The sequence below is a fragment of the Nilaparvata lugens genome, chromosome 5, assembly GCF_014356525.2.
Source record: "Nilaparvata lugens isolate BPH chromosome 5, ASM1435652v1, whole genome shotgun sequence".
NCBI classification, from domain to species: domain Eukaryota; kingdom Metazoa; phylum Arthropoda; class Insecta; order Hemiptera; family Delphacidae; genus Nilaparvata; species Nilaparvata lugens.
The window spans coordinates 55,704,810-55,729,531 of NC_052508.1; the positions used below are offsets into that span (position 1 = coordinate 55,704,810).

Here is a 24,722-nt window from a genome sequence, read left to right on the forward strand (position 1 = left end):
CTATAGTCCATCGTTTGGTCTTTCTACTGTGGTTCATTGCATGACACATTTGGTCGAAACTGTCAACGGCTCCTTTTGTTGAATTATAGGTCATAATCATCTCGGGTTTCCCAGTTCCACTGTTGACAGTCTTTTCTCCATGCATAGTGGAAATCAAAAGAACAATTTTGTTTTAACTGTTGTGTTGACTCTTAGGCAGTGTTGTCTCCTGCATGATCTTTTCGAGGTGACCGCCTCCTTCGACATGGATGGTGGTATGTGCCTATGGCTCGTTTGCTCTGCCCGCTCTGTCCGTTTGCATGATTCATTCCTGCGACAATACAAAAACTATAACCAGTAGGCCCTATCAATCTAATACTTATAGTACATAATACAGTACATTATCAAATACAGTATACTAACTCTATTGCCTACTTGTTGAGTGTCAGTTTGTACAACTCTCTTCCTACAATCTCTAGCAATGTGTTCGATCTTCCCACAATTTTAAAAGTTCACTATAAATTGTTTACTATAAACTAACGAACTAACCAACGAACTGGACGAACCCAATACCTACTATTACTTCAGGCCCCACAACTAATTAATGACGTCATAACATGTAGATTGATTCTTCCTAGATCGTAGTAGTTTCTACTAGCTTATCAATGTAACTTTTGTTACTGTATCGATTTTTATTGGATGGAATACTATCTAAATTTCAAATTAAAGACACTTGTATTTTAATAAATAGAAATTTTATTGAAATAAAAACACTCTATTCTTCCACAAATGCAATAATTTATCCATATTTTCAGATTGATAGACATAGGCCTACTCGATTCAGTGATAGAGCTATTGATAAATTCATCTCAACCAAAAATACTTAACAATAGCCTGTATCAGAGTCGAAGGAGAGGTAAATCAAAGATAAACCAAATTTCCTAACTCTTTTTTAGGAAAGAGGCTCCCACAAACTTGATCACAATTGATCTGTAGTACAAAGAAACCCATCAGGAGATGTTTTTCAGTTAGGTAAAACCTTTAATATTATGATGTTATGGGCAGTTCCAACACTTTGCATTTACTTTTTAATTTATTAATTCAATAGTTCTTTTACACACTTTATTCACACTGTTCTTCCACACTCTAATTACACTGTTATTTTACATTTTATTTACACTGTTCTTCCACACTTTAATTAAATTTTCCACTCACACTTTATTTACACTGTTCTTCTACACTTCATGTAAACCGTTGTTTTGTAGAATTGAAGCTCTTTCTTCTTATCGCTCGTATCCATTTTCGTTTCAAAGTATCATATTTCGAAAAAGTAAAAAACCGTTTTAAACTTTAAAACCGTACGGAAACTTTTGGAATCTTGTTATAATTCCCGCAACAATTAGGTACACAGCAGTATCCCAATGATTTAAAACCCCAAATTCATTATTACTTTTCACAAACAAATATTAGAAGAATGATAAACAAACCATATTCATTAAAATGGAACACCGTGAAAATTGAATTTGTAATTCAAATTTGTTGATTACCATATCAGATGTGATAACTAGCATCAGCGCCCTTATTTCGCTTGCTTACCGCCAGTAGATCATCGATGATCTACATGTGATGACGTCATAGTTTATTAGAGATCAGTTGTGGGGCCTGAAGTAATAGTAGGTATTGACGAACCTCGAATACAACCCCTGGTGACTGAGGGTAGCAAATAGATGAATAGTTGACAGTGATAACTGGCCCAAGTGCTGAGGTACAAAAATGATTTTAACACTCACCGAAAGCAATGGTTGAGCAGTCTCAGCTGGATCTGTTGCTGTAGCTGCAGCTGGGTCGACTCGAGCTCGAGGATTGAAGGAATCCGTATAAAACGAATGACGAAAAGGATCGAAGGAATCCGTATAAAACGAAAGACGAACTGTGGATGTGTACGCGTAATCCGACTTGCATGGGAAAAAGCGAGCGAAGAACAGAACAAGATGGAGAACACAAAGCGAGAAAGCACTCACACGACAACAGTCTGGAGGATTGTGGGTAATCCCGGTGGCCGGTATCGGCGCATGCGCATCTGTGTTTTCTAGACTCATTCGAACAAGCTTATTGTGGGTCTGGTTGTGTATTTGAATTCTAGACTTGGCCAACCAGGCTAAATATGTCTATAAACCAAGTTTAGTTTTGGTGCAATCGCTCAAGCTCACTTAACCAAAGCTGTTTTGAATTTGTAGTGGGTTGCAATTTTCAAGTTTACTATTACAATATTCTGAAATATATAAAAGCCAAGTTTAGTCCAAGCTCACGTGATGTCTGGGGAGCTTCCAAGTGAGAAGAAAGACAAAAAAGATGAAGACAAAAGAAATTGGTGCTTCCAACCACCTGTATCCAAACTTCCCTTGTGAATTCTGCAGTTGAGCCGTGAGTTAAAGTTATTCCGGGCTAAAGATAATCTGTGCTTACGCTCTGTCTCATAAGCCCATTTTTTAGTCCTGGTCTATGTTAGCCTTCGGACATAGAAATTCGCAGACTATAAAACCCCGAGCTCATAAGTCGGCCCTAAATTACAGAAATTAAAAACTTGGGCTCAACTGGAAAGTGTTTGAAGAAAATTCAGATTTGAACAATCTTTTCCTCTTGTTTCACAATAAAACTATACAAGTTCATCGGTCCTCGATTTCTCAAAGAAGAAAAAAATAATCAAGTGTTTGAAGAAACTACAATTCACAAATCTTTTTCACTTGCATTACATTAAAACATAGGGGAAGGAAGGGTAAAGTGGAATACCTAACTTCATTCTTAAATGAGAGGCTATATTTCTATAATTTTGTGGTTTTGAGTTGATTGGTCTTGAACTCAAGTCAACACCTATCCATTCTGAATTTCCTCTACTAGAAATTAATAAAATTCAATAATCTATTCACCCTGTAAACCAAGTGGTTGGGTAAAGTGGAATGTTTTAAAATGTTTTTTTTTAAGAGCAATCAACAGCTTATCATCTTCCAATTTGTAATGATTCATGGTTGTATTAAATTAGATATTCTGTCATTTATTTGAATTAGCACTTTATTTCAACATTTTTACTTATGTAGGCCTACTGGTCTGTGAGTCATTCACAAAAGTTAATAAATTATACTCATACATTTGAACAACAGATGGGTAGAGAAATTAAAAACATTAGAAAAATTGAAGCTGGTCATGTCGCAGCACCCTGTGCTTTCGGAACTTGCCCAGAATATTTGAAACCAATTTGATAAAAAGTTCTGATGTCTTCGATAATTCCTCACGAATCTTACTTCAAGTTCATTATTCTCAATTTGGGCAACGTAGCACTGTTTTAGGGATTTTTATTTTCATTGGAGCTCTATATACACATATAAGAAGCAGAATACATTATGAGAAGCAGAATTTTGAAGATCAAATCCTTTTCTATATTCTTCATCTGAAGTAGAAGCTTCATCCAAAGGAGAATCACCACTATCTTGGAAGAGTACCTCTTCAACATCTGAACCTGATGTTGGAATATCTGGTTTTGTATAGTTTTTTTTTTGGTAGCAAACAATCGCTTTTTAGGAGTGGGTTTGACTGCTTTTCCATTTTTATATTCTTGAATCTAAAGGTTCGTACAGATTTATGCGCCGCGAACATGAGCAATTCACTTTTAATCAGCTGATGCCAAGCTTTTTATATCTGTATCTTACCTTTTCTGTAAAAATAAAAAATTAATTAAATAATTATCCTTTTTGCTGACTAAACAATCTCTTGGAACCTTGGACAGGTAGAACCTAGGATACTAGAGTTTAGTAGATTACCGTGGGTGACTAGTCTAGTAAAGGTAAAAAGCAACCCTTCCAACCCAGTAAACAAGGGCAGAATACACCTCAATTCAATAAATATTATTTTTTCAAAATGCTTATGATTTTATAGTAGCGAAATGAAATTTAATGTATTCCATTCTCAAGTTTCTATTTAGAAAGAAGCAAAGGGTGATATGCTTCTTTCCCCATATTTTATGGAAATTGCCAAAATGAAAAAAGTGAGTAGATGTAGGAAGAGAGAAACACATACATTCATCTCTGTTACCAGCAATGTGTCCATCAATGATCTGCCTTATCAACTGTTGATGGTGGGCTCTACGGAATATTATTTGGAGACTGGATTAGTTGAATGTTACATCTACATTACATACATGAGTTCGGTATATTCAGATGAAAACAGTGATTATAAGCGTAAATGTGATTTTACAATTTCATGAACTCATTTTTCTATTCCGTTCCTACCATGATTTTGTAACTGGTTTGGTTAGGTTGGGAAGGAGCTAATTACCCTAGTGGAAGAGATCCATAGAAATCGATAGAAAAACTCTATTAATATCAATATATGCTCATGGATATCAATACGTGCTCATGGATATCGATAGAAATCCATGGATAACAATAGAAATCACGGTAAATATAGTCAATGAACTTATATTGATATCACTACAAGTTTAGTGATATCAATAGAAGTTCATGGATACCAATAGAAATCACGGTAAATACAGTCAATGAACTTATATTGATATCACTGCAAGTTTAGTGATATCAATAGAAGCTCATGGATATCAATAGAAATCCATGGATACCAATAGAAATCACGGTAAATACAGTCAATGAACTTATATTGATATCACTACAAGTTTAGTGATATCAATAGGAGTTCATGGATATCAATACACATCACGGTAAATACAGTCAATGAACTTCTATTGATATCACTGTACGTTCAGTGATATCAATAGGTGCTCATGGATATCAATAGAAATAATGGTAAATACAGTCAACGAAAATCTATTGTTATCACTGAACTTTTAGTGATATCAATAAAAGTAAATGGGTATCATTAGAAGTAAATACAAACAAATAGAAATCATGGTAAATACAGTCAATGAGCTTCTATTGATTATATAAAATCTTCATTGATATTAATAAGGACAGGTTTCTGAGCTCTCAGGATGATATTGCCCATGTTAACACACGATGTGAAAATCACGTTTCTTCACGTGAATAAAAAGTGAAAATCAAACATTTTTTCAACTCTCAATTTAGGCTTTCTGACCAACAGTTCGGATGAAAAATCGAATTTCAACCCCTTTCTGTCTGTTGCAAAATCGTTTACAACACACCGTTATCGAGATAAAAAAAAATTCATGCCAATTAAATTTTTGATGGAACTTTTTTTGAATTTTCCAAAAAAGTTTCACATTGAGCTTTCTGTTAATCAATTCGGGTATAGAAATGAATTTCCGGCACTTTTTGCCTCTACTTGCAAAAATCGTCTACAGGGCACCGTTAACAATATATAGACCTTTTGAGGTAATTTTAAATGCAGTTAAAAACTTTGTACTGTAGGTCTAATTCTAATTTTAAAGATGTCACATCTTTTACAAGTGTCTTTTTTGGGTACGAAGAAGTGTAAATTAAATTTAGTATTAAAAATGTAGCAGTAATAATGCTCTTTCTGTGGGGCCCTGCCTTCGGCTAGACAATTTTCCTTGTACAAAGAAAACATTTTTCTGATGTTCAGAGAATCACTGAGATATTTTCGGTTTTCGTTGTGTTTCCTTGTGTAATGGCTGACATAAGCCGGAAATGAATTGATGTGTTCTATGATATACTTAGTGTCTTCATCAGATATTTTTCTGGAACTACAACCTTTAGAACCACGAAGGTCTTTCCCTGGGGATTTACCTTGTTCCAATTTAGCCTGAGCTTGGTGAGCTCTTCCTTCAGAAATCGAAAATGTTTTTAAAAAGAATTTTTGGCAAACTTGAATTGATACGCCTGTCTCTGTTTTCAAATAGTATATTTCGCACCAAGGGCCGAAAATGAGACTTTTCCGGCTCGAAATCGGTTTTCAAGTCGGAGGCCATAGGCCGAGGACTAGAAAAGATTGAGAGCAGGAAAACATTTTCGCCCATGGTGAGAACGTTATTTTTCGCCACACAGAAAAATAATATAAATATGAGAATAATTGTTTATTAGGCACTTCCGAAAGCAAAACAGGAAGGTCATAGCTCTAGCAAATCTGAGGTAATCTGATTATCAGGAAATTGTCCAAGTATTTTTATTTTTTGTTCTGATTTGTCTAAATAACCTAAAAGATTATGTTCAATTATGTAAGAGGTTGAGTTTATACTTTTTATTCTTCCAAATGACAATAAGATGATATTATTATAATTTTTTTGATTCTTGAATAATAAACACAAATAATGAAAAGTTTTCTGATCAGCTGTTTTAGCACAATTGAAATTTGGCCAATCTGAATGTCAAAGTCAACAATGCTTGTTGTCGTTGACTTCGGAAGTTTAGGTTAGAAGTTCTATCCTACTCTGAAAATCGAATTTGAATAGTTTATAATATATATTTTATCTGTATTTTATTCATCCAAATAAAATGATAGTATCTTATTGCAGAATACTTATTCAATTCTAGAAGCATAAACTGATTCTGTTTCATAAACCATTTTGTAAACACGTTCACATCAAATCAGAATCAGCTGACTTCAAGGTAATTTACAGCCCTAGGGCCGTAAAACTTTTACCGGCCTGGTCAGAAACCAATCATTTTCGGCCTCCATATGATGCACGAAAACCAGCTCATTACATCCAAGTGGGGCGAAAAAATATTTATTTGATCCATTCCTCAACAATCCTTCTTCCTTCCTTTGTCGCCTTCTTTTCACTTCGCTCTTTTGTACCATACCACAAATAAAACAATTTTGCTTACCAAAATCAGCCATACTCCAAAATAAATCAAACAAAGACTTCCTGTCATCACTGGATATCTTTTATCTTCGTCACATTTCATCCTGCATTTGCAAGGGACATTAAGAAACACTTTCCCATCACAAATATTTCCTGTTTACCAGAGTTACGGCAAATTTTCGCAATATACTGCTTGTGTTTCATTGGATTTCTAGTACGTTTCCTTGACTTTCTTTTTTGGTTCATAGGGTCAGATGAAGTAAGCCCATCATCGTCTTCTGAGGCAGAATATGATTCTGACTCAGAACTTGCATAATATGATACAAGGCTACTATGATGTCCAGCTGTAAGAAATCCATGTCCAGGAATAGCATTTTCAGTTATATTATAGTCTGGGTCTTTATCGACATCATCAGTAAAGCTTAAGGAATCTGAGTCACTTACTTGAGGTTCCACTGACATGATGAGATGTAGTTATAAACAATAATAGAACACACTTACATTAACATTGTTTCTACAGGTATAACCTCAAAACCTGAATTCTGGAGTAAAAGTTTTATTATTTTCTATTTTAAGCAATTTTTAACACTGAAACACTTATATTATTGTTTATATTTTCATTTAAATTCAATTAAAATTTAATATATCAGATCATTCACTTGAACAGCAAACAGCAACGATTTACTTCACCTATCACATGTAAACAATGAGCATAGTATGTTACTGACGGACTGCATTCATTCTGCACTGTCATTCTCAATAGTGCAAGGAATTGGTTGAGACTAGAAATATTGTGCTGCTCCTGGTGGCCAATAAATGAACTATGGACTTCCTGTGTTTTCATTCTAAACAAAACAGATGTTGTAGATTATAAAACTGTCTTTACCTAGATTTTGACAGGTGGTGGACTTACTTCACTTTCATTCTCACCGGCTCAATTAAATAATACTTGATGATAATAGCACAGTACAACCTATATCTTACTCCAGCCGCCAAATAGACTACGATAGAAGTAATTTTTAACAATTTCAAGGGAAGGTTTGGTCAAATATTAAATCGATTAAAGTGGCCAGATAAATTCACTCACCCGTGATAATAATTCCGAGGGTCACTTTCATTAGGGTCCAAAACCGGATCTTGGCTTCTGGATTTGGGTTAGAGTCACACGAATACGTTGTTCCCAAGAATTAAGTTGTTCTCCCAAAATAATCACATGAATAAGTTCCACAGAATATAACGGAAAACTACAGACAATCTTTATTGTCCGCCTCACACGAGTACTTTCAACATAATAGAACGAATCACAAAAGTCAAATTTTATCGTGCATATCTCAAGAATACGTTCAACAAATTATAAGGAATAACTGGAAACAATCCTTATCGTCCGTATCACTCGAATAAAAAATACTAAGAAATTGTCTTTCTCATTCAATATGAATAATTACCACAATATCAACTTCTCAACTACACAAAAAGTCGAATAATTTCAACAAATATAAAGAAACACAAAGATAGATATTATTGTTCGTACCTCACGAATTAGTTCAACATGATACAATGAGTACAACGAATACCACAAATTAATTCAACATAATGTAAACAGTAAACACAAATTTTATCGGTCGTAGCACGCGAATAATTTCAACAAATATAACGAGTCAACTGGTACCAAACTTTATCGTTCATATCAATAAAATAAATTCAACCGAATATAACAAAAACTTATTTCGCCGCAGCGCGTCTCGCGTTTTGAGAGTAACCTCAGGTTACTGAGTGAACGAGAGTTCACTCAGGAGTCCATCGTTGACTGACTCGAGGGCCATCCATGACTCGTGAGCCTTAAACGCATGGAAAACTCACCTTTTTCTCACGGGAGAAAAAGAGTGAGAGGCTCAAAATTGGATGGAGAAAGAGATAGTTCCTCGTGGAAAACTGTCACCAGATTGCAGTTTTTTCTCCACGAGGCAGAAGAATACGCTGTAATGGGCACAATTCTTATATTCTAAAACGCAATAATCTATTTCTCACACTAGAGAAAATTGAAATACCCTTACGTCTAGAAAAAAATGAAACATTATGAAAATTCAGTCCGATCACGCCATCGAGTCGAAAGTTTGATGATTTAGATTGGCGTTCATGGGAAAATAAAAAAATTAATTAATTCACCTCCTCTCAATAATTCTACCCAACACACTGCTGGTAATAAGTTTTGATAGCTTGCAAACAATTTCTGATGTTTTCATTGCCAAGATCGTATTTGATAAGGATTTATTTATTCACCAAAATATTTACAATACAATGTCCTCTTCAATCCTGAGTTCCATAACATTATTAAAAAAAATCTTTTTGTTGCTCATTTTACTCACCTAGCCTATAGAAACATGATACGAACAGAAAAAAATATCCATATTAGGCCTAACTTCAACTGGTCCTCACCTGTGGACCTCAGGTTGCTATTAATAAAACATCACACCTTTGTTTTTGTGGTAGCTGTAACTCAACTATCAAAATTCAAGGTATTACATGGTTTGCTAACACTCAACCTCTCATTTGCCAAATAAAAGGAAAATTCTGAGGGGGGAACAAGCCCCCCTTACCACCCCCCCCCCAATTTCGCCAATTTTACCACTGGAATAATAGAAAAAATAGCTTATTCACACAGACAAGTTTTTGAGAAGTTAAATAATAACAGAAGATGGAAACTGAAAAATAATGATTTATTCAAACTTATTCATCAATCACACTCATGAATTACCTACACTCATCAAATATTTACATTTATCAGCTAATTCCAATTATCAATTACCTAAACTAATGAAATTCTTACATCTATCAACTCTCAATTATCAATTACCTAAACTACTTGAATTCTCACATCTATCAACTCTCAATTATCAATTACCTACACTAATGAAATACATCTATCAACTACTTCCACTCATCAATTTATTCATGATCTCCTGTGGTATTGCAAAAAGCAATTATTTTTGTTCATGATACACAAATAAATATCACACTTTACACAAGCAATCCTTGTTTTCGATTTACATCCAGGATTTCGACACTTGGAGGCATTTTTTGCATATCTGAATTCTGGCAGGTGCCCCACTTCATTAAATCTCACCTCATTGATAGGATGCATGACAGCATTCAAAGAAGTGGATTCCTCATCACTATCATTTTTAGCAGATGGTCTCCCCCTTTTTCGTGGCAAGACATTCACCTCCCTATAATTTATCAATGCCTTTCCTACATGCAGTTTAAATTCCAGTAAAGGCAAATGAGTGTTCATGCCTTGATTTTTGCACCAACGGCAGTACATTACCCAACAGTTTACTACTACCAGATCAACAAAATGATTGAACAGTCGAACAGGCCACTTATTTGTTCTCATATATGCTCTGTAATAGGCCATATCACATAGATCCACCCCACCCATTTTTTCATTATAAAGTTTTATGCACAAAGGCTGAGCAACATCAATTTTTTTTCTCAGTCTTGCACCATCTTTTACAAGACACAACCTCTCCACTATCACAAAACGATGACAACATTAGGACACTTTTGTTGTCCATCCATTTTAAACAACAAATGTTGTCATCATCTCTAACTCTTTCATCAAACTCCTCCCGCTTCAGCTTCTTATCCTCTTTCATTTTTTCTATAACTGGCCCAACCCTATTTTTCATGACAGTGCCAATTTGGTAAATGCCCTTATGAAATAAATGATCGACACATTTTATGCTTGTAAAAAACGTATCTGTGTATACACAGTGACTAAAGTTAGAGGGTAGGTTTTCTGTGAGCAGCTTCACAATGCTGGCTCCTAAACCAAACATTTTCATGTCTTCTTCACAAACTGGAGAACCCAAAGGGTTGGGCTTGGAAGGGACACACTGCCTCATCATGCATTTCCCTGAAAATGGGATCATCTGCTCATCCAAAGACAGATGAGCAGATCGAGGCAGAGTATCCAACTTGGATTTCACTGCATCCAAGATGGGTTTTACTTTCCACAATCTGTCATTACCATCATGTGGGGCTTCATTATCAACAAAATGTAGATATCTCCTAAGTTCAAAAAATCGATCCTCACTCATGCATTCACTAATTATTGGTACAAGAAAGTCTTTCTGCCAATACATTTTTATTTGAGGGTAACAAAGACAACTCATGACTAAATGGATTCCTGCCAAATGTATCTGTTCCTCGGTCGTTGTTTTCACTGATCGCATGTCTCTCTTTTGTACAGAGTAGAGGCATGTGTTTTCTGCAATATTCTGCCAGAGCTCAATAGGAAGATATTCGAAAAATGCTTCCAGTGAGTGGGCCCTTCTCATCCTCATAGTTTGCTTCCAAATTCTCATCAATGGGAAGGTCTCTTTGCTCCATTCTGCAACAGAAATAACAGTTCCTGTTACAGAATCTATCAGAAATAGGCCTACAATTAAAAATAATGTATGATTGAATATTTTACTTTGTAATATCTCAAAGTTGTTATCAAACATCTTGTCAAAGTGAAAGATAAAATCATACATACAAAAAATAGTTTTGATGTGAAAAAGCGTTGTAAATAATTAAAAAATGCAATGATTTGAAAATGTCTGGATTTTTTTGCTCTCCTGAAAAATTAGGTTTTTGTAGTTACGTTAGTTTGGCTCTAGGCCATCGACATAGTACAATACATCACATAGTTACTAACAGTTCGAACAAGGATGAAAAATGGATACGTTATTGAAGAGTTTTCATGGTAAAAAAATAATCTAAATAGCATACCTTTTATTTTTCCATTTTTTCTCCCTTGCTTCTGGAGGATGAGGAAGATTTTCAGTCTTGCTTGATGTAAGATCAGTACCCTCCTCAGTAGAAGTTTTACTGGCAGCTGCTGGAGGAATTTCCACTTCCTCATCAAATGGCTCTAGCTCGAATTCATCGTCTAATCCTATCTCAATATCCACATAATCTCCATCTGATAGATCAGCATCGCTATCTTCCAGAAGTCTAACAATTGCGTCGTCATTTAGAAACTCCATTTCCTTAGCGTTTCTGTGACAAAGAACATAACCCATTAAATTCATAATAACAACATAACCTATGTAATAGGTTAATATGTAATGTAATAAAATAATTTTATTTATGAATTCAAGCCATCTAAATTCAACACATATAGTTTTGATGTTTATTTTGGACTAAAAATATGATAGGATTCATAACCTATTACATTCATAATAGTAGGCCTACAGACCTGAAGTCCACAGTTGTGGACCTCAATTTCAGGCACTAATAGACAATTTAATTTGAATTATTTTACACCAATAAAATGACATATGCATTCTACAACACTTCATTCAACATAAAAAAATATAACAGCTTTATCTATCAACAATAGTATTAATAAACAAATATTTACCTGTGCAAAGTCAGTAGAAGTCGGCCATCACTAACAGACAAAATGCTAGAATGTAAACAGCTGGTGAATGGAGTGAAAAAGATCGTTCCAAGTGGCAGAAATGTGAACTACAAGGTCCACAGATGTGGAAATCAAGTTTGAATGACTAGAAAAGTACAAGTGTGATGAAATGGCCGGCTCTAAAGTGAGGTCCACGTCTGTGGACCCACGGAGCGAAGAGGTATACAAAATTAAGCCACGGAATACACCCACAACGGCTTACATTAAAATACATATAATTAACAAAAAACAGTTCAAGCTTATCACAACATTTTATCACTAAATAGTTGAATCATAATTAAAAATGAAGAATTTTGTAAGCGAGTGGAGGTTAAAGATTAAAAGTTAAAGTTAAAGTTGAAAGATTAACTTTTCAAGCAAATCCGGACAATCTAATAGATTATTACACAACTTATGTAGTATACATAGTAAAGCATCCTTTCTTCTTAGCTCTAAACTATCAAATTTACAAATTTCTCTCAATAACATTGTTGGATAATCTCTAGCACAACTCACACCATTGACTTTGAACTTTTTCAATCTTGGATACATTTTTTTTTAGTTGTTGGAAACCAAAAATAGTAGCTACTACAATATTCAAGTTTACTCCTAATTAAACTGTTATACAATACTTCAATTGCTTCAACACTTTGAAATGACTTGGAGGACCTTTTCAAAAAACCAATATTCTTGAAACTACTATTGATAGTTTTTTCAATATGATTACAAAAGCTCCATTCACAGTTAAAATGACTCCTAAATCTTTTTTGATGTTAACATATCGCCGATCATCTGGCAAAATCTTGTAACCCACATTGATGAAATTTTACAGGAGATAGAAAAAACAATATAAATTATTATTTAGGAGCTCAAATGTATTATTTTTGAAAAATTAAGTGGGTTATGAGTAAATGCCACTGTTTATTTTGGAACAATTGTGAGTTACTATATTTTGTACAACATGTAAGCCACATGGGAATATTAATATTGGAAGAGCAATATCAAGTACCTATACCATACCACAATAATAAAAACACAAAGATCATAATTGTTGAAACTCATTTTTATTTTATTTTCAATTTACAAAAATGGAATAATATGCAATTTATTATTTCAGCATCAAAATTATTCTGTATAATGTAACACCTAGAGCTGGTAGTAAAAAATTAGGAAGTTGGTAAATGATGTATGTCAATGCTCAGCTTTGTTAGAACAGTCTGAGAGCGGCCTGCAAGAGCACATTGAGTCGAGAGCAGCCTCAGCAAACCGTTCCGCTTCTGCAAACAGCTTTCAGACTGTTTCATGAGGTAGATTGTCATAAAATGAATAATACTGAGTAGGAATTACCATTTTTAACTCTTGCAAATGCTTGTACTTGATATGATAGGTACTTGATTTTCTTTTTTTGATGCATTCAGAGGAGGCCATGCAACATTCACTTCTTGTCTTGACTTTCTCCGAGGAAGTATTTTCCATTCTGCGTCAAAGTCCAATTTATAATATATTTCTCCATTTGGAGTATATTTTAGTCCTCTAATTCCTGTAACTACATTACTCTTCCCCAACGTTAGTAGAAAGAAGGTTGATCACTCACAGGTGAAAGATTCGAAGTGGTGGGGGAAACGCCAGCGTGACGTCACGTGTAGTAAAAAAGTGATAGAGTAACCACACTGAGCATACAGTTTATTCACTGTATCTTCAAATACATCGTCATTTAATCCCCTCAAGATTGACCTAGAACTTGAAAATTTTTAAAATTTCAGCGATTGAATCACTGATTCTAATGATGTTGTTAAATACTTCAAGTTCATTCAACTTGTATGAATAAAGTTAAGTTGAAAGTTTTTCAAGAATCTAAAAAACGTGACACGAAAAAGTTAATAAGCTGGAAAAGCGTCAGTAGACAACGTTATACTATTATAATTTCAGATTAACCCATAAAAAATCTTGATAAACCAATGCATTGCAATAATCCGATAAACCGATCCCAATAAATCCGAAGAATTTCATTCATATAAATGCACTGAACTTAATGCTGGTATCAAGCACATGTTCTACGAGAATCAAAATATCTCATCCCCGAAATTCACAAGCTAATGTATAGCCAAACTACAAAATATAAACACGACCTAAAAGATGAAGAAACCTTAAGGATTTGAAAGGGAAAGTTAGGAGGTGTGGTTTTTGCTTTTATATGGCAAAATACTTGTATTATTCAAATGTTTTGATAATTATTGTAAAGCAGAAACGGAAATCTTGCATGTCAGAAAATGTTTGTGTTATATAATTTGACTATACGTCACCGTATGATTCTCAAGAATGCGATATTCTGCCTACTCTGTACTACAGCCTACGTCACGACTGCAGTTCCCCCACTCCAATTGCATTTCAACTAAAATACCATAGATGAGTGACCAACCTTCTGTCTACTAACTTTGACTCTTCCCAGGTCTTAGACTTCTATACATGTGATGATGCTGTTGTGAGAAGTCACTGAAAAATGAGAATTCAGTCCATGTCACATCATATGGTGTGGGATGAATTCTTGCTTCTTTTGACACACTTCTTTTGTAGTCACTCGGTAGATAGATTTCCCTATTCTGTAGCTTACCTATTCTAATGTTTGCTGACCTAATTTATATGGAAATTAATTTTTGTTTTTACTTCTTGAAATTGACATAACCTCACATTTTTTAAAAATTAAGAATAATTCATTTTCAATACACCAATTATCTAAATAGTCTAAATCAGTTTGCAAAAGTAAATTATCTTCATAAGATTTAATTTCCTTGAAAATCTTCAAATCATCTGCATATAGTAACACTTCAGATTTGAAGAGGTTAGCGACGTCATTGATGAAAATAGTGAATAACAATGGACCCAATTTTGAACCTTGGGGTACACCTGATTTTGCCATGAATTTTTTTTGGAGAAAAATTAAGAATAAATACATAAGACTCTCTATTCCTATTTAAATAGGACTCTAAATAAATAACTCTTTAGTTCCTATTTAAATAGGAACTAAAAAACTTGACAGTATCATTCGAACATCCAAAATCATATAAGTAACTTATCATGTAATACAGAATCAAACGCTTTCTTAAAGTCAGTGTACACCACATGAACAATACTCTTATTATCGAGAGCCTTATTTACAAAATATGAAAAACATAATAAGTTTGATTCTGTAGATCGCTATGGATAAAAACCATGTTGTTTGATTTTGAAGTGGGCATTGAAAATATGCCTATGGAAACTGTCAGTCACTGGTTCCTCATTTCTTATTGCACAAAACTCCTTGTACAAACCAATAACTTTGTGTATATTCAAATTAAAGCTGAGATATTTTACTGTTTTGTGGCGACACAAATTGACCAGTTTGCTGGGCGATGAACCTCTGTTATTTTTCCAGACCCATGTCCACGAATTCAAGGCGTTACACGACTTCATTGCAGCATTCCTGGAACAATATTGGAATCGAATTAGAACTGTTGTTCCTTTCCCAATCATTCATAGTTGAGAATTATATTGTAACCTATGTATCAATGTATCAATAAATAAATGTAATTAGGAAAATTCCTTATGTGCTCTTTGACCAGGTATATTCTTTCCTGTGAAATCTTGTTTTTTGGTTGTTTTCGCCCTTTAGTTCCGAAGGGGGAACAACAGAGGTTTTATGATCAGCTTTCTTTTTAAGGACATTATCAATACTTTTATTTGATTCATCCAACGTTAAACGGAAAAACTCTTTGCAAACTCTGTGTCCAGGTTGTTTGGTTCATGATGAGTTGTATTCGGTTGTATAGCTGGTAACCCAGGGTCGTCCGATAATTCAGCATATTAGCTTCAAACCACAATTTTGATTCTTGGAAGGCCCTATCAAGTTTATTTTCAACACTTTTCAAGTCAACATCAGAGTGAACCAAGTTTGTGTCGTCTGCATACAATACAGAGAATACAGAATTATTGAAGCTGAAATCATTAATAAAAAAATAGAAAAGGTCCAAGTACGGATCCTCGTGGCACTCCTACTGTCACTTCCAGAAATGTCAAATTCATAATGTCACAGCTGACCATTTGTTTTCTTCCATTCAATTATGTTTGAATAAGCCTGAGCTCCTTGTCAACAACTCCATACTTTTCTAACTTAGTACCTACAATGGAGTGCGAAACACACTCAAAGGTTCTACTCAGATCTATCATGACAGTTCCCATAGTAAGGTTTTGTTCAAAACCATCAAGTACGAAATCAACAACCTTCTCAACTGCATCTGTTGTGGAGTGGTTGGGCCGAAAGCCAAACTGTAGTGAATAAAGTAAATTATTACAAACAAAATATTTATTAAGTTGAATTAGGAAGCATGATTAAATTATTATATTCAATATGGGCACAATTTCTATTGGTCTATAATTCACTGACTCATTTGGATCACCTTTTATTAAATATTTGCATTAAATTGGTTACTTTCAAGAAGGCAGGGAATAAACCATTTAAAAGAACAAAATTTATAATATAAGTGAGTTGGAATAGAATAACATCAATGTTGAACCGGCTTCTTGAGAAGGGAAACATCAATATCAAAGTCAACAAGTCACATATCGATAATAATCACAATCACTAAAACAACAAGTTCTGAAGTGAAAGTCGAGAGTATTGAAACAATTCACTGTTTTAACTTTACTAGTCAAGTAATAGGTTAGCTTGTAAGAGCCGAAACAATTTAAAGATCAATTGATTTCACACAAAAACTATCTGCTCACTTGAACAAGAACATTTGACAACTAATATCAAACAGGAATATAAGACGAAATATACTTTCCTAATAAAATTTAAACTTGTTTAAAAAATAGCTATAATGAAGATCAACTAACCAGGCAGATCCAGTACTGCCAATGGAGCTGGTGGAGCAGCAAGTGGCACTTCTTCCACAAGTGCAACGCCTTGCCCCATAAACTCCTCCCAGTTTACAATGTCATCTGTAATAACACAGTCAATATTAGAAGAAAAATAAATGTTATAGTGAGCAGTATTTGTTTGAGAAGATCCAATAGCATGAGAGAGCACTAATTTACAATACAGTTATTTACAATACAGTTTTCGCTATTTTATCAAAAATAGAAAAGAAATTAAGACAAACTTTTTTCAAAAATGTCACTCCACGCGTCTTATGCGATCAAGGCAACCCTCTATATACTATTCTTGATTTCTCCCAACCCGTAGAGTGTTGTCTGCCATGTACGAGTCTACTCTGTATCTAGTTTTCTGTATCAATTGTTTAATAGTTGTGCATTGATCAAAACTAGTCTCTCCTTTTTTATGAATATGTGGTTGTGACAACCACATGATTTATCTATAAATATACATGATTTATCTATAAATCCGTGATTTATCTATCACGAATTTTCTCCACTTCACTCCAACAGCTAGGCAGGAAAGAAAGCCCTGACTTTCCCAACTCATTTCCTGTAGATGGAGGCTTGCCATTGATAAATTATTCAATTTAAATATATAGTAGAAGGTACAAATATTAATTTGATCGGTTGGATGAAACTCTGTCAAAAGCCCACCTCCATCAAAATTCACCTCAGCGTTTTCGTCCTGGTCAGCAGGATCAAGAACACCCATCAATCCATCAGCAGTGTGCGACACCGTCCGCAAAAAGTGGATCAATGGTATTCTTTGATTGACTAGCTCAATGAGACTCCGCCTGATTGAGGTAGTGAGCTGCTCACCTCTTCTCCGCCTTACATTTGCGGAATGATGAAAAGTAATAAATTACTTCTATTTCATAACATTGTGCTTGGCATTCACATACCTATGTTATTCGCGCACGAATAATACAAATAAGCTTCAATTACATAATGAATAGTACAAAGGTAATTGGACGGTCGGTGACATATGGTATCGTACTAACATTGAATGTTCTACAGATCTTTGATGCTGAAACTTTTGTCTGCCTTCTTGGATCCGCCACATCAAATCAAGTTTATTTTTTCCAATAGAGGAATATGGTCATGTTATACATGATATCATGCATACATAGTCGAAGCTTACAATATTGTCAACTAGGCTCCACACATGCGGCGCACTTATGTGTGCAATATGGATTCCCTTCTCATTGAAACAGCCGTGTCTAAGTTTTTGGTTAATCTCTCTTGACATAAGTGGCTTTTCGGTGCTACCCTCACAGAGTGTTCCAGAAAGAACCGTTTCGAGTATCATCACGAAAATCTTCAAGCTTAAAGACGCCACTTTGAAACTTTCAGATATTGGGAATATTCGTGATTACACTTTTGAAGACTTCACAATAATACTTGAGCCCACATAATGTCAAGGAATGCCCATCCATTATCGATATATGATTAAACATGAAAAAATTACAATTATAGCAGTTTACAGAAAGAATTCACTTATATCACCAATAGCTAAAAAAGGTTATTTGAGTTATGGGCCCAAAGTTGCACTGTTAAATCCAATATCTACTCCCACCACATACATTTTAGAGATGATAGTTTTTTTTTTGAAAGATGTTTTCGAAAAACCATCTCTATGCGATATAAGTAGATTTGTTTTTCCTCCCTATGCTATATTTTCAAGTTGCTTTGAACCGCCAAATCACTAAATATGCGAGAAATCTCGCTAAAAGCTAAGAGTCACCATATTGTTTATCAATTTTATGTGAAATCTTTTAGACCTGTTCACAGTGATTTGGATTGAAACTTCCCCGAAATCAAGACATTGCTTATATAGAAGCACGTAGTACGGAAATTTACGGAAACACTACTCATTACTCATTATTCCTAATTAGGTGTAGAGACTAAGTTGAAAACATAATAATAACTAATTCGTTTTACTTTCTTATTTTTAAAGATTATCATATAATTTATAAAACTTACTGTTAGAAAATGAGCCCAACTAGTAATGTATGGAGACATTTTTTCCAAATTTTACTTCTCAATTCGTCAGATGCTGATGAACTTGGTTGTATATTGCCTGCAATTGAATAAAAATGTATTGTTATTAGGAAGGAATGAGCTCTCGAAATATTTTCAAGTTGATTTGAACCGCCGATCACTAAATATGTGAGAAATCTCGCCAAAAGCTAAGAGTCACCATATTGTTTATCAATTTTATGTGAAATCTTTTAGACCTGTTTACAGTGATTTGGATTGAAACTTCCCCGATATCAAGACATTGCTTATATAGAAGCACGTAGTACGGAAATTTATGGAAAAATTTAATAGAGTTATACGAGATTCTATATTTATCAATTATTCTAGTTAAAACTACTCATTATTCCTAATTAGGTGTAGAGACTAAGTTGAAAACATAATAATAACTAATTCGTTTTTCTACTTTCTTATCATATAATTTATAATACTTACTATTAGAAAATGAGCCCAACTAGTAATATATGGAGAAAATTTTTCCAAATTTTACTTCTCAATTCGTCAGATGCTGATGAACTTGGTTGTATATTGCCTGCAATTGAATAAAAATGTATTGTTATTAAGAAGGAATGAGCTCTCGAAAAAATTAGTTTTTTTTGGTCACATATCAAAATATATAATTATATACTTATAATTCGCAATACTATATTTCTCTGGATGTTGGATGACACACCCAGAGGAGTTAAATTCATACATTAATATTTTTTCATACACGTACTATACAGCCTTAAAAGAAAGAACTTATGTAAAAATCAAATTAACCATATATTTGCACTATGTTATGACTTTTGTGTGAAGTTAATTTGAGGTGGGTTTCAAGAAAGGACTGTACAACGACCAACCATTTATGTCAGTGATTTAAACTATATCCCACATAATTATGTTTAATTTTGCAATCGGACAATCTATGAAGTCTTGAAATTGAGACCATACATGATTTATAATTTTCTATTGAAACTCTTTTACTCAGGGGCGGTCTGATCAGGTCGATTTTTCGGGAATCTCCGAGGGTTCGAGGCCAAGGGATCCCCGAAGGGGACCCCAAAAAAGTAAGGTCTGATTTTGTAAATTCATTTGGACTTTGAATGTTTTTCGTAGTAACAATGATCCAGACAATGAATGTTCAAATAAAGGTGTAGATGGAAAAGTTTAAAACACAATAAATTTTCAACCCCACAGCTCTTTTAAGGATAGTAAGAGGATTGACATATCAAAAGTTCACACCCCCACCCCTTTAGCATAGTGGGTAGGGGTGGTTTGAAAGTACCATTTTTTCGCATATATCACGGGAACTACTTATGCGTCTTATGAACATTTGAAAACTTACCTTACTGGAATAAAACTAATATGAAATAAAAATTTCAATATACAACACTTATAATAAATATGATAAACTAATAAAACTAAACTAATTATCAAAGCTAAAACTACCAAACAAGGAAGCAAACAACTTTATATTATAGTCTATGATGATGAAACTTTATTTTGCAAAAAGCAAGAAATTACAGAGTGACAACTGCAACATATTGCATCAGTGGTAAAGGTAATTTTTTCCCCATCGCTAAAGTTTCATACATCACTGTGAACTGGTGTTCAGACCATTTTGAAGCTTATCAGCTGACTTTAATATTGCTTTTATACACTTTTGCTTTAGACTAGTCTAACACGTGTTAGTGCCACATCCTACAATCGTCATTAGTATCTTCCAAGTAAATACAATAACAAGCACAAAGGCAAAATATCTCCCTATATTAGACCATATTCTTGACGCTCCGCTGAACATTTTGTCTGTAATAGACTTGATTGTTGTTTCTGTAAGTAATGAATCAAGTCTCTCATTGAATAGGTTTGTGTCATGTCCAGTAGCAGCATTATTGATTATGTCTATTATAGCCAGCTGCTCTGTAGGAAACATTATTTTTGTACGATACTTGGCTAATTCTTCCAGGCTGTATATTCCACTGGTCATTAGATTCTTCTGGTCTTTATAAACTCAATTCATGTTAGCATTGTTGGTGAGACTTGAAGGTTTCTTTGTTTCATGCAGTCCAATTTTAACTATGTACCATCAGTTCATCAGGTTATACTGAACAGGTTATACTCTGTGTGACAGCCGAGCATGTGTTGGTTCATAGAGTCTATTACGACTTGTTGGTGACTTTCATTGGGTGAAAGGTATTGTGGGATTTTGTGACAGAAGAGTGTGATGATTCCTTGCTGCCTGACATGATAAATGAAAATGTAGCATGGTCCATATCCAATGAAATAGGGCTAGTCAATTGTTGGTTTCTTTCATTCTCCCTTAACTGCTTCAACTTATTCGAGCCCTAAGCACTCATTGCGGATATGTCTATACGTTGTAAATCATCAATCGATGATCTCTCAACTTCTCTCAATTTTCCTGAAAGTCTAGCACAATGGTGACCATCTCATATTTGGTGTGGTTCAGCAATGCAGGGTCAACTGGGTTCTGCTGGAGGCTGATTGCACTTTGGGTTATTCGTTTCTTTCAAAAATGAAGAATATACTCGTAATTAATGTAGCATACCTCGCGCTTTCAGTGTCTTGGAAATGACTTTTCCACACCCTTTTCTTATATTTGGCATTGCGATATTTCTCATCACTTTGATCGTACCATATCTCTTCAATAAGTTTTTCACACATGTTACACGAGACCGCGCCGTCACCGTCGAAAAGTAAACTGAACTTGTCGGTGAAGGCCCGGTGCAAGCAACAAACACGGTGACGGTGCTGGCGCGTTGCGGTAGTATGTGTCCCTACACGTTTGAAAGCCTTGTTTTCTCACTCGCCGTAGTATGTCCGACACTCCGGCCGTACGTCGGTGTGGGCTCGGTAGGATATGTGTGTCCCGGCCTTAATCAGATCAATTTCCGAAACAGATTTTCAACTTCCAATAAACTAAGAATTTCATTCACATTGGTCATTAAAAAAATGTTTTCATTTTATTTTTGGGTAAATGAAGTGATGATAGACAGTTTTCAATGCTACATTTCTGTTGAGTTGACGAATCGTTATAGTAATTTGTTGAAAAGTAATGTAGCGCTGAATTGAGTATCAAGTTTCTAATGTTCATTTCACAAGTAAAAATATTATCTTTCATCAAGAAAACTCGAAATTGTTTTTCACAGAATTTCAAATACAACTTTTGAAGCATAAACCAACTCGCCTCGAGTAACAAAACTGGTAAATTTAGAGAACGTCTCTGAAGGGGCATTGTAACTATGTTCAACACTACAATGCTTGTATAGCATTATGTCAGAACAATTTTGACATGTTGTGCTCCTCATCAATTTCCTTACTTCATATCCAGAAATATAGAGAATGACATGCTCTTGAATATTGCTTAAATTTTCTCTTTCAAGACAAGAAACATATTTTTCAATGTCATAATCATCTTGTGTCTCAGCATTGAATGTGTCACTCAACATCCTATTCTGAGACCGAAACTCAAAGGCTGGGGTGGGGTGCATACGTTTTCGAAATAAATGCAATTGCCATTGGGGCTGGCTGTAACTGCATTTTTCAATAATATTTGCCGTAATGCCCATTTCAACAGTTGAGTGTTTGGATTATTGAGAAGGTTATGGGAGGACCTGGTCCACTGCCCCTGGTGCAACACAAAATGGCTGCCAAACCAGCTTTTTACGGTGCACCGCTAGTGTTTCAATGGGATGGCTGACATAAACTGATCCATGCAGTTCGGCGCGCACTTTTGAAATCTATTCTATTCTGTGTAAACACTTTAACTTGTTTGGTTTCACACAAAAGAAGGTTACAAAACAGAAGTGGATGATGTTTTACAAAACCAATTACTAGTCAAAACAGAAACTATTCACGACTAAGAATGAGAATAACAAATAAATAATAAAAAATTATAATATATACAGACTCATATTAAATGAATCAACCTCAAGGCTTTCAGCTGATTACTTTACTTGGAATCATATCACCTATCCCATAATATCAATAAGTTATTCATTTTTGGCTTTAAAGTTTCTATTTTGACAACAGTTTCTATTTTATACAACAGTTTATTGTAAATTGAAAGTTATAATGTTCATATTCACACATTAGCATATATCTATTTTCACAACATAATTAGTAGCCCCTGAGCATCACCTAATAGGTGATGCAGCCCATGAACTTACTCCATATTTATTTACTCACACCATACTGTCACACAGAACACAAAGCAGAAAGAAAATCAAATTACAACAAAAATCGTCTTTTGTTAGATCAGTTATTGATAGAAGTTTTGAGGGTCGGAAGGGTAAGTTTCAAAGGTTGAAATTACTGGAGATACCAACCTGTTTGTAAAAAAACCATGTTTTTCAAAAAATCAACCTGTTTTTCAAAAAATAATGGCATCATGTAGGCCTGGGCTATACTGCATAATTTCATCATTGAAACTGAATGATTAAGTCATGAAGAATACTCTGATGACAAAGATGATCTTCCACATTATGAAGTTCAACGTTTTTCAATGAACGGAGTGATCAAAAAATGAATCATATAGCGGCTACATCGCCCTGATAATTGTAATACTGTTTCACAACAGATGCAACCCAAAGTTTAAAAACATGTTGCATATCGAATGCCACTGTTACACTTCCTACTGGTCTTTCCTTTAGCATGGAATAACATTTTTTAGCACGCAGTTTATGGAGTCTGTGCTGTCCCATCAACTCAAGTTTTTCTCCTGGCGATTTTGCAGTTTTTATTTTTATTTTGCACTGTTCACAAAAACTACATACATCTGTCTCTGCAGCACCAAATCCAATATTGAATTTAGTTTGGAAGATTTTGAAGAATTTTGAAAACGATGCAGTTGGAAGAGAATTTTCTATGCACGCAGTCCTCCAAAGTTTCCACAGTTTTTTACAGAGAGATCAGGGCTCATATACAATCTTGCACTTTTTGCCCGACCATAATGGCTTTCCCTACATTTAAGTCCTTTTATGTTTTCAATTCCAATGTCTTTTTCTTTAAGCCTTGAACCCCCCCTTTTTTCAACCCTAGGCTGGCCAGTTGTGTTGAAACTTCTCATTGTCCCATTTAGTCTGAATCTACCAATCTGTGTGATTGATGAGAATGTTTTTGCACAGACGCAAACGAGTTGACCACTCTTCTTCCTGATGAAATATTTCATTACCATCTTGTCACGAGGTTTTGTATTCATTGGTAGGCCTAGGCCTACCCTAGGTCGATGTCACTTTGGTTCCACTGACACTATGTAGTTCAACAAAAAATTATCCTGATCTACTTATCTATTTTTGTAAGAATAAATTCTGTTGTAGAAGTGATTTATATCTTCATTGTCCAAGAACCGCACTTTGCAAGTTTTGCTTTCAGAGTTCACATGATTGCATGCAATCGTAGGCTTACCGCGAGCACTGGCACTGTTTCTGGCGTGTTTCCTTTTGTTTTTGTCCCAGTTATCACTGTTCCTTTGTCTCTTCCTACTCCTTTCACTCACAACTACTGGACTCACTGTATCTTCTAAATCAAACTCAATCATTTTTTAATGAAACTCACTATATATTCGTAAACTTTTTAGTAAATCAGAAAAGAAAA

At 34.6% G+C, this 24,722-nt stretch overlaps 3 protein-coding genes across 4 annotated transcripts in view; 2 read left to right on the forward strand and 1 right to left on the reverse strand.

The window, feature by feature from the left end:
• LOC111055765 (tRNA dimethylallyltransferase) overlaps positions 1 to 24,722 on the forward strand; it is a 114,103-nt gene that overhangs the window by 66,691 nt on the left and 22,690 nt on the right. The gene's annotated exons all lie outside the window — the stretch shown is intronic.
• Positions 1 to 24,722, forward strand: part of LOC120351432 (tRNA dimethylallyltransferase-like) — a 91,872-nt gene that overhangs the window by 24,431 nt on the left and 42,719 nt on the right. The window contains exon 2 of the mRNA XM_039428813.1: positions 15,589 to 15,750. The gene's annotated coding sequence lies outside the window, so the exon portion shown is untranslated. Of the gene's footprint in view, positions 1 to 15,588 lie in introns of the transcript that reaches the window.
• LOC111055767 lies at positions 10,606 to 12,353 on the reverse strand. Of its 2 annotated transcripts, XM_039428812.1 has the most exons (3): positions 12,138 to 12,353; positions 11,504 to 11,773; positions 10,606 to 11,120 (listed from the first exon to the last, which is right to left on the reverse strand). In XM_039428812.1, exons 2-3 carry the CDS (start codon positions 11,758 to 11,760, stop codon positions 11,018 to 11,020), a joined length of 360 nt encoding a protein of 119 aa, XP_039284746.1. In that variant the 5' UTR covers positions 11,761 to 11,773; positions 12,138 to 12,353; the 3' UTR covers positions 10,606 to 11,017. The 2 variants fall into 2 exon arrangements, with proteins under 2 accessions (XP_039284746.1, XP_039284745.1); XM_039428811.1 differs by having other exon boundaries at positions 11,504 to 12,353.

Bases quoted from the DNA above. Each gene is read 5' to 3' on its own strand.
- LOC111055767 (XM_039428811.1), bottom strand. From the start codon at position 11,805: ATGAATTTAATGGGTTATGTTCTTTGTCACAGAAACGCTAAGGAAATG. The intron at 11,121-11,503 runs GTATGCTATTTA...TTTCTGTTGCAG, and splicing joins AAAAAATGGAAAAATAAAAG to AATGGAGCAAAGAGACCTTC.